The 16,952-nt window shown below is 37.5% G+C and overlaps 3 protein-coding genes across 6 annotated transcripts; all 3 read right to left on the bottom strand.

Annotated features, from left to right (window-relative positions):
• Window positions 1-217: 217 nt before the first annotated feature.
• LOC106867983 (uncharacterized) lies at window positions 218-15,375 on the bottom strand. Its single transcript, XM_089353390.1, has 2 exons — window positions 15,291-15,375; window positions 218-1,804 (listed from the first exon to the last, which is right to left on the bottom strand). Exon 2 carries the CDS (start codon window positions 1,675-1,677, stop codon window positions 646-648), a length of 1,032 nt encoding a protein of 343 aa, XP_089209516.1. The 5' UTR covers window positions 1,678-1,804; window positions 15,291-15,375; the 3' UTR covers window positions 218-645.
• Window positions 3,481-15,412, bottom strand: LOC149134930 (uncharacterized). Of its 2 annotated transcripts, none has more exons than XM_089353386.1 (2): window positions 15,291-15,412; window positions 3,481-5,376 (listed from the first exon to the last, which is right to left on the bottom strand). In XM_089353386.1, exon 2 carries the CDS (start codon window positions 5,245-5,247, stop codon window positions 4,051-4,053), a length of 1,197 nt encoding a protein of 398 aa, XP_089209512.1. In that variant the 5' UTR covers window positions 5,248-5,376; window positions 15,291-15,412; the 3' UTR covers window positions 3,481-4,050. The 2 variants fall into 2 exon arrangements, with proteins under 2 accessions (XP_089209512.1, XP_089209513.1); XM_089353387.1 differs by lacking the exon at window positions 15,291-15,412 and adding an exon at window positions 14,783-14,903.
• On the bottom strand, window positions 7,862-15,428 carry LOC149134929 (uncharacterized). 3 transcript variants are annotated; one of them, XM_089353384.1, is made up of 3 exons: window positions 15,291-15,416; window positions 14,008-14,162; window positions 7,862-9,604 (listed from the first exon to the last, which is right to left on the bottom strand). In XM_089353384.1, the coding sequence occupies exon 3, from the start codon at window positions 9,473-9,475 to the stop codon at window positions 8,279-8,281; it is 1,197 nt and encodes a 398-aa protein (XP_089209510.1). In that variant the 5' UTR covers window positions 9,476-9,604; window positions 14,008-14,162; window positions 15,291-15,416; the 3' UTR covers window positions 7,862-8,278. The 3 variants fall into 3 exon arrangements, with proteins under 3 accessions (XP_089209510.1, XP_089209509.1, XP_089209511.1); XM_089353383.1 differs by lacking the exon at window positions 14,008-14,162 and having other exon boundaries at window positions 15,291-15,428; XM_089353385.1 differs by lacking the exons at window positions 14,008-14,162; window positions 15,291-15,416 and adding an exon at window positions 14,783-14,916.
• Between the last annotated feature and the right edge of the window lie 1,524 nt (window positions 15,429-16,952).

The following is a 16,952-nucleotide window of genomic DNA, read 5'->3' as shown; positions in this document are numbered from 1 at the left end:
GTTGGGTCTGCAGGATGAGAAAGATATAAAGATTAATATATATTAATGATATTTAACATCCGCTTTCCATGCTAGCATGGGTTGGACGATTTGACTAAGGACTGGTGAACCAGATGGCTACACCAGGCTCCAATCTGATTTGGCAAAGTTTCTATAGCTGGATGCTTTGAAAAAGAAAAATTTACTACAATTTCCAAAGAATACACTGAACATGATATAAACATTTATAGCACTTTAATAACATTCATATACATAAATTCCTTAATACAAATATCACAACAATATGGTTTTTATAATATACTTTCCTAGAAAAGTCAGTGGCAAGGTTTATTTCCATCATTAAAAGTACATTTATGAGTAGATATACTATGAGTAAATGATTTACCACAAATAACACAGCTGTATGCTTTTTCCCCAGTATGAGTACGATTGTGTCTTATTAAACACCTCAAATTAGAATATATATTTACCACAGATTCCACAGTGGTGTGCTTTCTCTCCAGTGTGTGTACGTATATGTCTTTTTAAGCTGCCACTATAGGAAAATTCCTTGCCACAAACTTCACAGTGATGTGGTTTTTCTCCACTATGAGTAAGTTTATGAACCAATAGGACAGATTTTTCAGATTTCCCACATATTTCATATTACAGTGACTTTTCTCCTCTATGAATACGGTTATGTGTTGTTAAGCTGGTCTTAAGTGAAAATTCTTTTCCACATATTAAACAGTGATATGGTTTCTCTCCTGTGTGAATACGTCTGTGTCTTACTAAACTACCATTTTGAGAAAATGCTTTGCCACAGACTTCACAGTGATGTGGTTTTTCTCCAGTATGAATACGTTTGTGATTTACCAAGTTGCAGCTACCAGAAAAGTCTTTTCCACAAACTTCACAGTGATATGGTTTCTCTCCTGTGTGAATTCGTTTGTGTAATGTTAGAACATATTTTTCAGGAAATGCTTTTCCACAGATTTCACAGTGATGTCGCTTTTCCCCTGTGTGAGAACGATTGTGCCTTATTAAGGTACCACTACTTGTAAATCCTTTCCCACATACTTCACAATGATATGGCTTCTCTCCAGTATGAACACGTTTGTGGACTGTTAAAGACTCTTTCACAGAAAATACTTTATCACAGATTTCACAGTGGTAAGGTTTTGAGTGCACACTTCTGTGTCTTTCAAAGTTACTGACATTAGAAAATGCTTTCCCACAATCATCACACTTGTGTGGCTCCTCTCCAGTGTGAGTATGTTTATGTCTTGTTAAATTACCAACTTGAGAAAATGATTTGCCACAAATTTCACAACGGTATCGTTTTTCTCCAGTGTGAATGAGTTGGTGACTTTTTGCACTGCTACACCCTGAAAATGTTTTGCCACAGATTTCACAGTGGTATGGTTTCTCTCCTGTGTGTGTACGTTTGTGTGTGTTTATGTAACCTTTATAAGAAAATGATTTTCCACATATTTCACAGTGAAACGGTTTCTCCCCTGTGTGTGTCCGTTTGTGTTCTGTTAAATTTCCTTTTTGAGAGAATGCTTTCTCACATATTTCACAGTGGTATGGCTTTTCCCCAGTATGAGTGCGCCTATGAATAGCTAAATGGCATTTTGTAGGAAGTACTTTACCACAAATACTGCATTTGTAACGTTTGCTCATTTTCTGAAACATTCTCTCGGTTAAATTTTAGTTTTCTTCTTTAATTCTGAAGACATTAATTGGTTGATAAATCTCTATCCAAACACAGTAGACTTGCAGTATCCTCTGCAGAAAATCTTCTTTCAAATGGAAATACGTCCTGAAATAAAATAAAATAAATATTAGATACTAACAACCAAAAAGTTGTGAAATGAGTGGCTGTTTGTGTGGTATGTGATTGGCTATTCTCAACACTATGATATTTCGTAATCATAGATCAGCGAGCCACAACTTTTATGTTGTCTCTCTTCAGGATTAGAAGTGAGGGAGTAGGTATGTAGGTATGTTCTGCCAGAAGTGGGGTCTGTGGATTACACCAGAAGTGCCACAGCAGGCATGCGGGGTCAGTGAAACACGATGGGCAGTTTATGACGGACAGCACATCAGAGCAGACAGCGACGGATAGCAACGTGGACATGGAGTGAACCTTGCAGATTGAGATAGAACAGGGAGACGTTGAAAGTGACCATTGTTTTCTGGTCCGACTGGTTAGACTACTGTAATTCCCTCTTCCATCTTTTTCTTCCTTTACATCACACCTTTCATTCTTTTCGGTAAATGAAATAAATACCAGGTGAATACTTGCATTCATGTAAATCCACTGGCCCCTCCCATCAAATTGCTGGCCTTTTGCCAAAATCTGAAATCAATGCTTTTTGTTATTTTGAGAACAGAAAATACACAAATCTTCTTCAGGACGAAATCTGTTTCCTTCCTCAGTCTCCTGATGAAAGAGAGATGAGAAGAAAACATGACATGTGTAAAGAAACAAATCATTGTTATAGATATACTTGATACTGAAGAATTACCAAAAAACCATTCCTGCTGTTTGGGACAGTGTTTAAATAATACTCTGTTGGAGGTAGTGTCATGGGCCCATGGTCACTGGATTATATTAGGTACATAGAAACGATAGATGGTAATCTTTCAGTATCTGGTGATAAAAAAGTTGTGACATTGGCAATAACCAGCAAAAAGTGAACAAAAGTCTTTTTCTGGTATCATTTGATCCTTTCACCAGCACGATTTTCACTAAGAAAAAAAAAAATCAGATTTTTTGTGTGGAATCAAGCACTCTGACCTCCTAATATGCTGCAAACTCCTTATTTTTGTTCGGAAAAAAGGTGGATGGGAAAATTAATCTTTGTTGTTAAGATGAATTTATCCTCTGTCTCTGCTAACTTCTATAACCTCTGCATCTTCACTTATTCATTTCAAACTTTTTTGAATTTTCAATCTAATGTAATCCACAATCTCTTGAAAATGTATTTCTGCAATATGTTATCTAAAATTATGGGTAAAGAAAGAAGTAGCGAAAAATATTTCAAAATGAGGGTGGAGGTGAAATTTCCGCAGGTTCCACCCCCACCCCGTCTTCTAGATAGAAAAAAGGGTTTTGTAGCATATTAGGTCACTGGAATTCAGTCAACAGAAAAAAAAATAATAATAATACTCTAATAGTTTTACTTATCATACCATGAGTTAGTTGGCCTTATCTATCTTCTTTGTCCTTTCCATGATATTGCAGGATTTACTTGTCTATAGGGGACAGATCCCAAGTTGCATCATTCTCTATGATGGCCTTGTATTTAGCCCTGGCTCCTTTCTACACTTTGATAGCAGCCAGAGAACTGCATGCAGTGGATGAAGTGTTCTATGTCTCCCTAATTCTGTTGTATTACTAGTAGTAGTAGTAACAACAGTTTCCTAACCCTAACCATATCATATGATACATGTGACTCAACAAGTAACATTAAAAAGAAAAATTTACTGCAATTTCCAAGAATACATTAAACATGTTATAAACATGTACAGCACTTTAATGACATTCATATACATAGATTCTTTAATCCAAATATCACATCAAGATGCTTTTATACTATACTTAAGTCAGTGGAAAGGTTTGTCTCCATCATTAAAAGTACATTTATGAGTAGATATATAATCACTGCAACTAAATGATTTACCACAAGTAACACAGCTGTATGGTTTTTCCCCCGTATGAGTATGATTGTGTCTTATTAAACACCTCAAGTTAGAAAATATTTTGCCACAGATTTTGCAGATTTCCAGTGTATAGGTCTCTTTGTTTTTTAAGCTTCCACTATTGGAAAATTTCTTCCCACAAACTTCACAGTGATATGTGTAATGTTAGACTAAATTTTTCAGGAAATGCTTTCCCACAGATTTCACATTGGTGTCGTTTTTCCCCTGGGTGACCACGTTTATGCCTTATTAAGGTACCTCTGTTTGTAAATCCTTTCCTACAAACTCACCAGTATGAGTGTGTTTATGAACTAATAGGACAGATTCTTCAGAAATGCTTTCCCACATATTTCACATTAGTTATGGCTTTTCTCCTGTATGAATACGGTTATGTTTTGTTAAGCTGCTCTTATGTGAAAATTCTTTTCCACATATTAAACAGCGATATGGTTTCTCTCCTGTGTGAATACGTCTGTGTCTTTTTAAACTACTATTTTCAGAAAATGCTTTGCCACAGATTTCACAGGGGTACGGTTTTTCTCCAGTATGAATACGCTTGTGATTTACCAAGTTGCAGCTACCAGAAAAGTCCTTTCCACAAACTTCACAGTGATATGGTTTCTCTCCTGTGTGAATCCGTTTGTGTAATGTTAAAACATATTTTTCAGGAAATACTTTTCCACAGATTTCACAGCGGTGTCGCTTTTCCCCTGTGTGAGTACGTCTATGCCTTATTAAGGTACCACTACTTGTAAATCCTTCCCCACATACTTCACAATGATATGGCTCCTCTCCAGTATGAATACGTTTGTGTACTTTTAAAGACTGTTTTGCAGAAAATACTTTATCACAAATTTCACAGTGGAAAGGCTTCGAATGCACACCTCTGTGTGTTTCACATTCACTCAAATTAGAAAATGCTTTCCCACAATCATCACACCTGTATGGCTTCTCCCCAGTGTGAGTACGTTTATGTCTTGATAAATTACTAGCTTGAGTAAATCTTTTGCCACATATTTCACAATGGAATTGTTTTTCTCCAGTGTGAGTAAGCTGATGAATTCTTGCAGTATGAAAGAGTGAAAATGCTTTGCCACAGATTTCACAATGAAATGGTTTCTCTCCAGTGTGAGTACGTTTGTGTATCTTTATGTAACCTTGATTAGAAAATGATTTTCCACATATTTCACAATCATATCGTTTTTCTCCAGTGTGAATAAACTGATGAATTCTTAAACTATTAAACAGTGAAAATGCTTTGCCACAGATTTCACAATGAAATGGTTTCTCTCCTGTGTGAACACGTTTGTGTATCTTTATGTAACCTTTATAAGAAAATGATTTTCCACATATTTCACAGTGAAATGGCTTCTCTCCTGTGTGTGTATGCTTGTGTTCTGTTAAATAAGCTTTTGTAGAAAATGCTTTCTCACATACTTCACAGTGGTATGGCTTTTCCCCAGTATGAGTGCGCCTATGAATAGCTAAATTACATTTAGTAGTAAGTAATTTACCACAAATATCACACTTGTAACATTTGCTCACTTTCTGAAACATTCTCTCAGTTAAATTTTACAGTTTTATTCTTTAATTCTGAAGACATTAATTGGTTGATAAATCTTTATCCAAACACAGTAGACTTGCAGTATCCTCTGCAGAAAATCTTCTTTCAAATGGAAATACGTCCTGAAATAAAATAAAATAAATATTAGATACTAACAACCAAAAAGTTGTGAAATGAGTGGCTGTTTGTGTGGTATGTGATTGGCTATTCTCAACAATATCTCATAATCATAGATCAGCGAGCCACAACCTTTATCTATGTTGTCTCTGTTCAGGATTAATAGAATATTCCCAAAGTCCTCATCATTATTATTTAATATCCGTTTTTGATGCTGGCGAGAGTCGGACAGTTTGACGGGAACCAGGAGGGCCCCCAACAGTCTCCATTGTCTGTTTTGGCATGGTTTCTACAGCTGGATGCCCTTCCTAATGCAAACCACTTTCCAGAGTGTATAACGTATTCTCCTCTAAGTATACATTTCAAATAAATACTTTCCCCATTTGTTTTGGATGAGAGTGTTATTATCTTATTTCACAGCAATAATTAACAATGCTTTTCCTACATATTTCAGAGTCTGCTTTTATCACCTGTTTCAATACATCTGTGATTAAAGAAAATGACCAATTGATTATCATCATTATTGTTTAACTTCTGTGCTAGCATGGGCGAGATGGTTTCACAAGAGCTAGCTAGGCAGAAGCTTGCACCAGATTTCTGTGATTGTTTTAGCAGGATTTTTACAGCTGGATGCCCTTCCTGACACCAACCATTCAGCAGAGTGGTCTTTGTGCTTTTTATGTGGCAGAAGCACAGGTGAGGTCACTTTTGGTAAGGCTTTTACAGCTAGATGCCCTTCTTAATACCAACCACTTCACAGTATAGATCCGGTACTTTTAAGTGGCACCTACACTGAAAGTGTTAACACGTACTTGCAAGACAAAAACAAAAACCTACAAGAGGGGAGGGGGCATTGTCAGATGATGAAAGGTTATAGTGAGACAGAAGTGTCTTGCTGTAGAAGTTCAAGGTTACCCAGCCGGAGAGAGAAGCGGGGGGTTATCAATTGGATTGACCCTTAATTTACAGAAATGTTTTCTAAGAAACTAAGATGGTGATGAAATACAATTTCTATTTGTAACGTCAAGTGACATGGTCTACTGTAGTAATTTTCTTCATTTCTTTATCCGCCAGAAGAGTTTCACATGAAATCACTAGTTTCAATTAGAGTAAAATATTTTCTGTGTTGATACAGATATACCATTTGACGTCCGAAACGCTTAGGAGCAGGCACGTTTTGGATTTTGGAAATAGTAGTACAATATATTCATAGGCCATACCAAACAACTAGTAAAGCTATGAATATTCGCACTAAAAGGAATAAAGATTTTAAATATTATCATAGGTAATACTGTTGTATATTTTGGGATGAGGCAAATAGCATAGTGGATAAGAGCACAAGCTACTAACCCTCAGATTCTAAGTTCAACCCCAGTCAGAGGCTTGAAAAATAATATTGACAGAAATAACAGCAGCAGAAACATTTGTGTGCGGCACTGACAGAAGGTAACTGAATCGACTTTGTTAGAGTTATTGCCCTTGGTAAGTTTCCAGCAAACTGAAGTATTTTAGGTCTCGGCCTGTATGTGTGCATGTGGAATGGGAAGAAAAGGTTTGTAGAGATATTTCCACAGAACTACTCTGAGAATTACAATGTTTAAGAGATGGAACTCCTTCAGTTTTCCTTCTCATTCGCTCTCTCAACATCAGGTTGTGCAGTGTGGTGGAGTGGAGCTGATGTTATTCTATTCATGTTTTCTGTCTTTCTACTACTGTATGTGCGGCCGCCATATGTCTGATCAATGTGAAAATAGATTAACATCGATGTTATTAACCACGCCTTCATGTCCTCATTGAGCATGTTGGTAGAGCATTGATAAGATTTCCTCCTTCGGCTTCCAGCAGTGTATGTTGTCGTCCTATTTCTCTACCATACCTCACTACACTTCATATTATAAGCTACATTCCTCACTTTACAGTTTAATCTGTGGGTTCATCCGAAACACTATAGAGTTGCTCTCCTTACAGGTGGTTCATTCAAATGCATACGTTTCACAGATCTGGTATTTTATGCAGGTCCCTGGCCTTTCTACTTTTTCAAGCCAGAGATTCATTTTATCTAAGGTTTTCCGAAAAACATGCTAGTTCACTTACAGGGGTATCATCTACGACCATAATACTCTGGTAGTTTTAGGTATCATACCATGAGTTAGTTGGCCTTACCTATCGATCTTCATCCTTTCCATGCTATTCCAGGATTTACTTGTCTATAGGGGACAGATCCCAATTTGCATCATTCTCTATGATGGCCTTGTATTTAGCCCTGGCTTTCTACACTTTAATACTATCTCTTCGACAGCAGCTAGGTAACTGTGTGCAGTGGATGGAGTATTCTGTGTCTCCCTAATTCTGTTGCTTTGCTAACAGTATTAGTAGTAGTAACAACAATTTTCTCACTCTAACCATATTGTATGACACATGTGACCTAACAAGTAACATTAAAAAGATAAATTTACTACAATTTCCAAAGGATACACAAAACATATTATAAACATTTATAGCACTTTAATAACATTCTTATAAATACATTCTTTAATACAAATATCACAATATGGTTTTATATTATACTTTCCTACAAAAGTCAGGTTAATCTCTATCATTAACAGTACATTTATGAGTAGATATATAATCATACGAATGCATAATGTCCCCAAAATAACAGTTTTTCCCTAGTATGAGCACGATTGTGTCTTATTAAACACCTCAAATTAGAAAATGTTTTGCCACAGATTCCACAGTAGTGTGCTTTCTCTCCAGTGTGTGTACGTATATGCCCTTTTAAGCTGCCACTATTGGAAAATTCCTTGCCACTAACTCCAGTGGTGTGGTTTTTCTCCAGTATGAGTGCATTTATGAATTAACACAACAGATTTTTCAGAAAATGCTTTCCCACATATTTCACATTAGTTATGGCATTTCTCCAGTATGAATACGTGTGTGTTCTGTTAAGTTGTTCTTAAGTGAAAATTCTTTTCCACATATTAAACAGCGATATGGTTTCTCTCCTGTGTGAATACGTCTGTGTCTTTGTAAAGTACAACTTTCAGAAAATGCTTTGCCACAGATTTCACAGTGATGACGTTTTTCTCCAGTATGAACACATTTGTGTTTATTTAAGCCACACCTACCAGAAAAGTTTTTTCCACAAACTTCACAGTGATATGGTTGCTCTCCTGTGTGAATTCGTTTGTGTAATGTTAAAACATATTTTTCAGGAAATGCTTTTCCACAGATTTCACAGCAGTGTCGCTTTTCCCCTGTGTGAGTACGTCTATGCCTTATTAAGTTGCCACCACTTGTAAATCCTTTCCCACATACTTCACAATGATATGGCTCCTCTCCAGTATGAATACGTTTGTGTACTGTTAAAATCTCTTTTGTAGAAAATACTTTATCACAGATTTCACAGTGGAAAGGCTTCGAATGCACACCTCTGTGTGTTTCACATTCACTCAAATTAGAAAATGCTTTCCCACAATCATCACACCTGTATGGCTTCTCCCCAGTGTGAGTACGTTTATGTCTTGATAAATTACTAACTCGAGAAAATCTTTTGCCACATATTTCACAATGGAATTGTTTTTCTCCAGTGTGAGTAAGCTGATGAATTCTTGCAGTATGAAAGAGTGAAAATGCTTTGCCACAGATTTCACAATGAAATGGTTTCTCTCCAGTGTGAGTACGTTTGTGTATCTTTATGTAACCTTGATTAGAAAATGATTTTCCACATATTTCACAATCATATCGTTTTTCTCCAGTGTGAATAAACTGATGAATTCTTAAACTATTAAACAGTGAAAATGCTTTGCCACAGATTTCACAATGAAATGGTTTCTCTCCTGTGTGAACACGTTTGTGTATCTTTATGTAACCTTTATAAGAAAATGATTTTCCACATATTTCACAGTGAAATGGCTTCTCTCCAGTGTGTGTACGCTTGTGTTCTGTTAAATAAGCTTTTGTAGAAAATGCTTTCTCACATACTTCACAGCGGTATGGCTTTTCCCCAGTATGAGTGCGCCTATGAATAGCTAAATTACATTTAGTAGTAAGTAATTTACCACAAATATCACACTTGTAACATTTGCTCACTTTCTGAAACATTCTCTCAGTTGTATTTTACAGTTTTATTCTTTCATTCTGAAGACATTAATTGGTTGATAAATCTCTATCCAAACACAGTAGACTTGCAGTATCCTCTGCAGATAATCTTCTTTCAAATGGAAATACGTCCTGAAATAAAATAAAATAAATATTAGATACTAACAACCAAAAAGTTGTGAAATGAGTGGCTGTTTGTGATTGACTATTCTCAACAATATCTCATAATCATAGATCAGCGAATCACAACTTTTATTTATGTTGTCTCTGTTCAGGATTAATAGAAGATTCCCAAAGTCCTCATCATTCGTCGTCGTCGTTTAACGTCCGCTTTCCATGCTAGCATGTGTTGGACGATTTGACTGAGGACTGGTGAAACCAGATGGCTACACCAGGCTCCAATCTGATTTGGCAGAGTTTCTACAGCTGGATGCCCTTCCTAACGCCAACCACTCAGAGAGTGTAGTGGGTGCTTTTACGTGTCACCTGCACGAAGGCCAGTCAGGCGGTACTGGCAACGGCCACGCTCATGTCGCTTGAAAAACTTCATGTGTCACCCGCACAAGAGCCAGTCCAGGGGCACCGGCAACGATCTCGCTCGAAAATCCTACGACGGCCCCGCATATGAGCCAGTTCAGGGGCACTGGTAACGATCTCACTCGAAAGATTTCATGTGTCGCCTGCACATGAGCCAGTCCAGGGGCACTGGCAACGATCTCGCTCGAAAATCCTACGATGGCCCCACACGAGCCAGTTCAGGGGCACCGGCAACGATCTCGCTCGAAAAACCTCATGTGTTACCGTCACAAGAGCCAGCTCAGGGGCACCGGCAACGATCCTGCTCGAAAGATTTCATGTGTCGCCCGCACATGAGCCAGTCCAGGTGCACTGGCAACAATCCCGCTCGAACGATTTCATGTGTCGCCCGCACATGAGCCAGTCCAGGGGCACTGGCAACAATCCCACTCGAAAGATTTGTGTCGCCTGCACATGAGCCAGTCCAGGGGCACCGGCAACGATCTCACTCAAAAAACCTCATGTGTCACCCACACAAGAGCCAGCCCAGGGGCACCGGCAACGATCCCGCTCAAAAGATTTCATGTGCCGCCCGCACATGAGCCAGTCCAGGGGCACTGGAAACGATCTCGCTCGAAAATCCTACGACGGCCCCGCACAAGAGCCAGTTCAGGGGCACCGGCAACGATTTATTTCTATTTCACTTGCCTCAACAGGTCTTCGCAAGTGGGGTTTTGTGTCCACAGGTTCCCTCAACTGCTAAGGTGTGGCACTTTTTCACACAGCTATCCTCATCTATTCTCGCTACATGACCATACCAGCGCAGTCGTCTCTCTTGCACACCACAACTGATGCTTCGTAAGTTCAACTTTTCTCTCAAGGTACTGATACTCTGTCTAGTATGCACACTGACATTACACATCCATCGGAGCATACTGGCTTCATTCCTTGCGTGCCTACGCATGTCCTCAGCAGTCACGGCCCATGTTTCACTGCCATGAAGCATGGCTGTTCGTACACATGCATCTTACAATCTGCCTTTTACTCTGAGAGAGACCCTTTGTCGCCAGCAGAGGTAAGAGCTCTCTGAACTTTGCCCAGGCTATTCTAATTCTAGCAGCTACGCTTTCAGCGCACCCACCTCCACTGCAAATTTGATCACCAAGATAGCGGAAGCTATCAACCACTTCTAGTTTTTCTCCCTGGAATGTGGCAGAAGTTGTTTTCTGCACATTCCCAGTATTTATAGCTCCAGAACATCTGCTGCAAACAAAAACTAACTTCCTAGTTGACCTTCCTTTGATATTGCTATTATTTAATATCCGTTTTTGATGCTGGCGAGAGTCGAACAGTTTGATGGGAACCAGCAGGGCCCCCAACAGTCTCCATTGTCTGTTTTGGCATGGTTTCTACAGCTGGATGCCCTTCCTAATGCAAACCACTTTCCAGAGTGTATAACATATTCTCCTCTAAGTAAACATTTCAAATAAATGCTTTCCCTCATTTGTTGTAGGTGAGAGTGTTGTTATCTTATTTCACAGCAATAATTAACAATGCTTTTCCTACAAATTTCAGAGTCTGCTTCTTTCACCTGTTTAAATATGTCTGTGATTAAACAAACTGATCAATTGTTCATAAGATTCAAACTCGGCAGAATTAGATAAACAGAAGTTTTCATTTCACATGGTCACAAGTAGCTTCATAAGAAATATGCAGAATTCTTCCATTACCACCTTTCAATGAATCCTGAGTGTACCTGGCTAAACCCTTAGTGACATTTTATCCATCTTCACATTCCGACAAGGTCAACTTTGCCTTTCATTCTTCTCGGTCAATGAAATAAATACCAGCTGAATACTTTTATTCATGTAAATCCCTCAAATTGCTGGCCTTTTGCCAAAATCTGAAGTCATTGCTTTTTGTTATTTGGAAAACAGAAAAAATGCAAATCTTCTTCAGAATGAAATCCGTTTCCTTCCTCAGTCTCCTGATGAAAGAGAGATGAGAAGAAAACATGATATGTGTAAAGAATCAAATCATTGTTATAGATATACTTGATACTGAAGAATTACCAAAAAACCATTCCTGCTGTTTGGGACAGTGTTTAAATAATACTCTCTTGGAGGTAGTGTCATGGGCCCATGGTCACTGGATTATTTCCATTCAGTATTAATGTTTCACATAATTATAGTCAGCAAAGTTTCAAACATTACATTTAAATCCATCTAACAAGACGAATATATTTGTCCTTAACTATTCATATGTGTCTCAGAACCTCAGAAAAATGTCAGGGAAATATAGGAACAGTTATTGTTTGTTTTAGTTGAAATAGAACCGATTCCATTAATTTTTTTCTTGTTTCCATCAGTGGAATGTGGCCATGCTGGGGTAATGCTTCGAAAGGTTTGGTTCAACACAACACCAGTACGGTTTTTTAAAAACTAGTATTTATCTTCTTGGTTTCTTTAGTGGAAGTGGAAGTTATGGTGACATAAACAAACCAACACTGGCTGTCATGTGATAGTGAGGAACTAATAGAAAAGACAGACACACACACACACACATATATATATATATATATATATATATATGTACATAATACAAAGAATATATATACATGTATACACACATATATGTACATACTTACATTTACATGTGTATATACATGCATATCAGGGTACAGGACGTTAGAACAATAAACTACAGACAACGGAACGAACACATAGGAAAACGGAAAGCCCCTTGGAATATCCCTTCATCAGCTGTCTCTATTCTATCTAGACGTTTCGAAGACCAGACAGGACGTACTCTAGAATAGTCTCTTCCTGAGTAGTGGATCAACCAACTACACAGAGGATTCCAAGGTGGCAAACACAAACCAAGACAGGAAAAAATGGACAGTGAAAACAGTTCGTTCCGTTGTCTGTAGTGTATTGTTCTAACGTCCTGTACCCTGATATGCATGTATATACACATGTAGATGTAAGTATGTACATATATGTGTGTATACATGTATATATATTCTTTGTATTATTACATTATTGAACGCACACGTCCTATTTTACAAGTAAGTCTACTATATATATATATATATATATATATATATATATATATATAAACATTGTCGCGGTCGATGCCGGTGTCACATAATTGGTAACCTTGTCAGTGTCAGAAACCTGGCACTATTATCATCAATATCTCGTAATCATAGATCAGCGAATCACAACTTATAAGATACAGGTATTCTTTCCCTTGGGACAAGTTCTTTGCTGACCAGTGTTATTCTTATCGTAGTTAACAAATCGAAGCATTAAAAAAAAAACAGAAGGAACAGTACAGACGCTACAACATTTCACAGGGTACATCCTTAAAGTTGACACCGCTCCATTAAACACAGAAAAATTCTGTCTTGCTAAAAATACCCAGTTTCTTACATTTATAAACCTGTAACTGTTTTCTCCGACTTTTTCTTCTCCATAGCATCATACCTTCACAACAACGTGAGTAGAATGCTACATTATTAAAGCCATTTTCAAATTTTTTACTGTCTTCTACAGAAAGTATATTTTGCGAATGAAACAAACTTGATCCCACAAACATGAATAAAAGTACTTTACGGAGGGGGGGGGTGCTTAGTTAATAGGGTTGACCCTTGATTAACAGAAAGCCTTTTATATTGACACAGGATGCAAAACTAATATGTCCATTGTGTAGGCATAACTACAGGGTTTTACCCTCCAGACTTTGGGAGGTCATAACTTTCAGAAAAATGAATATTTTTCAATGAAATTTGCTACAGGGTTTTACCCACCAGACTTTGGGAGGTCATAACTTTCAGAAAAATGAATATTTTTTAATGAAATTTGCTATGCATATAGTATTTACTATGCAGAATCCGGTGAAAGTGTTTTGGAATGGGGGTGGGGGACAATTTTCGGAAATTCCAACAGAGTCCACTTAAATTCTTCTTAACTTCCAGGAAAATTAAAAATTTTTCGTGAAATTTTCTACAAATATACCTTGATGCATGTACATTTCGAGCATGTAGGAATTTTGAAGGAAACAACTGCAGGTTATTTTTGAGAAGCGTTCCCCACTCGGTGGTGTTTCGGAGCAAGTCGTCCATATTTGCTTCATTTTTCCCTATTATGTGCGTATGTGCATCCGTAGATTTCTAGACAGTAAAGAGAAGCCGTCATAAGAAAACTTTCGTTAAAAATAACATGCACACGATTTTTTTTTCTCAATAGAAGTAAATTCCAAAGTAAACGTTTCTAGTAGAGAAGTAGAAGAGAACAGGAGCAAAAATAGGAATATACACGCACGGTTAAATATAGAAACTATCACAGTGTCGCTTCTCGAAGAATTTTAAAATGTTAGCTTTCCGAAACTTTTATTTCAATCGTGCAAAAACACGAAGATTAAGAATAAACAGAAAAAGTACACAAATATATTTTACACACCTGTCGTATACGTCGGTTTTGTTTTTTTTGTTTCACTTTAAAGGTGGTTATGTTATTTTGTTGGGATTAATCGGATTCTACATAGTAAATACTATATGCATAGCAAATTTCATTAAAAAATATTCATTTTTCTGAAAGTTATGACCTCCCAAAGTCTGGGGGGTAAAACCCTGTAGTTATGCCCATTGTGTACATAGAAACAATAGATGATAATCTTTCAGTATCTTGTGATAAAAGAAATAGAAATTGAAGAGAAAATAATTCAACTGACTGTTAAACAACGTTGATTTGGCAATAGGCAGCAAAAAATAGGTTGAACAGATAAGCATACCATTAAAGTGAACCCACAGGCCTAGTATAGTGCATTCTCTTTGGTCCGGAATTCCTCCATATAAGTTTGTGTCAATATGAAACAATATTGTCTGACGTCGTAATTTTCTTTTTACCCGCATCCAAATATTCTCCACATTTTGCGTGTGGACGTCCTTATTCGTCGGATCTACAAACTCCTCTTGATGCACAATCATTTCGTGAGAGAACAGAACGTCATCTAAGAAGCATCCAATATTGCTATTAGCATCACTCACAATGTGACTCCCTGGCAGAATAGAGCAAGTCTGTAACGGTAGAATCAGGAAATCCCTTTCCAGGGCACCACTCACCGCAATGGCACTTTCCATGAAAAACATTTACTTTACAGCTCGTCGTTGCCCATTTCTATCAACACCGCCAAGTTTGCAGAAGGATTTCGGTGGAAGAACGACAACTTAATTATCTCCCGCTTCTTTAATCACCAGATACTGAAAGATTACCCAATAGATAAATGAAAGTTATCTTACCTTAATACATTTCTTCTTCTCCTGAATAACTAGCCATTCTTAGTATCAATCAGAAACAACAACTGACAAATAATTATATCGCCATCAACGAGGAATCGGCTTCGCTAAGTGTAATGGCGGTGTTATAGATGAAATCCATTGGTCACTTCAAGTCACGTGGTCTACAGACCCAAATTTCCTTCGAGTAGTGTGAAATATTTTCTGTGTTGCTTATTGTGCCGATACAGATATACCATTTCTTGCCGGAATCCCTTAGGAGCTGGCGCGTTTTGGGTTTTGGAAATAGTAGTACAATATATTCGTAGGCCATATCCTCGAATAGAAGTCGTCGATTATCCGTGCGACTTTCAAGTCAAAATTCTAATAGTAGGTTGAACAGATAGGCATACCATTAAAGTGAATCCAGAGGTCTAGCCTAGTAAAGTACATGCACGTTTAACCAACTTACCATAATTATGAGGAAAATATCGCTTGCTATGTTAGGATAATGGGGAAATCCACATTAAACAAGACGTCTACATACTAAACGACTCGTAAATCTATGAATGTTCACACTGAAGGGAATAAAGATTTTTAAATATTATCACAGTTTATTCATCTGGCTACATTTGATGCAAAGAGTTCATAAGTGTCGCTCCAGACTATCACATTTGGTGTGTAAAACCTTTAGTTTCCACACAAGAGAATCTGTACTAGTATTGTGACAGAGCTTTTCAGGACTAAAATTAAATTTGGAGAGATTCATCTTCACGTAAAGTCCCTGTATCAAAGGATGGAATATTGATGAAAACAACAGACAATTTCTTTCCATTAAGATCAAATTGAAATCTTTGGGAAATATGGAAAATGTACAAGTGAAGTGGATCCTGTCTTTACAACAGGTTAATTAATACTATTGGAGTTTTGTTGTTGATTAGAAAACTTTAAACACCTATCGAGGTGGCTAGTTCATTATGAGAAGATTGTGCACATGAGTAGTTAAGGCTGTAGGAAACCTTTTGAAAACAGAAGTGTAGTTAGAGAGTTAGTACAAATTGATACTGGGTTAAGAAAGTGGTTAGAAGGTAAATTAGATCAAGAGAAGGCTCACAATAAAGAAGCATCATTCAATTAGTTGTAACCAAAGTTTGGCAGCTCTCAGCACATGTCTGAGCATTGGAGAAGTGGTAATAGGTTGGAGTTTTCCTTTCAGAAGTAGTTGCTTATCATCAGGATCAGAAAGTTAAACATTAATCAGGATACATGCAGAAAGATAGAGAGAGAAAAAGATTTGAAGGGAATAGTTTGGTGAAAACGGAATATTTCAGTGAGGTTGTGATAGAAAGTAACTCAAGGGACTTTGTTAGAGTTATTGCCCTTGGTATGTTTGCAGCAAACAGAGATATTTTAGGTCTTAGCCTCTGTGTGTGTGTGCATGGTGGAATGGGAAGAAACGGTTTATACAATGGAATTGGTTGCAGAGCCTTTTCCACAGAACTACTCTGAGAACAACATTGTTTGAGAGATGAAGGGAACAAGGATTGTTCATAGTCAGTAGTGATCCTTTTGGTATACAAGGATCAGATGGAGTTTAGGAACTGGGTAAGGATTATCTACTTTGCAGGGATGCGTGGTTAGGTTCAAGCATTGTAGTTGTTGTTTTGTGTCTGAACGGCTGTAGTG

Source organism: Octopus bimaculoides, chromosome 6 (genome assembly GCF_046866305.1).
Source record: "Octopus bimaculoides isolate indiv1 chromosome 6, ASM4686630v1, whole genome shotgun sequence".
NCBI lineage: Eukaryota > Metazoa > Mollusca > Cephalopoda > Octopoda > Octopodidae > Octopus > Octopus bimaculoides.
This window is presented reverse-complemented; position numbering and strand designations above follow the sequence as displayed.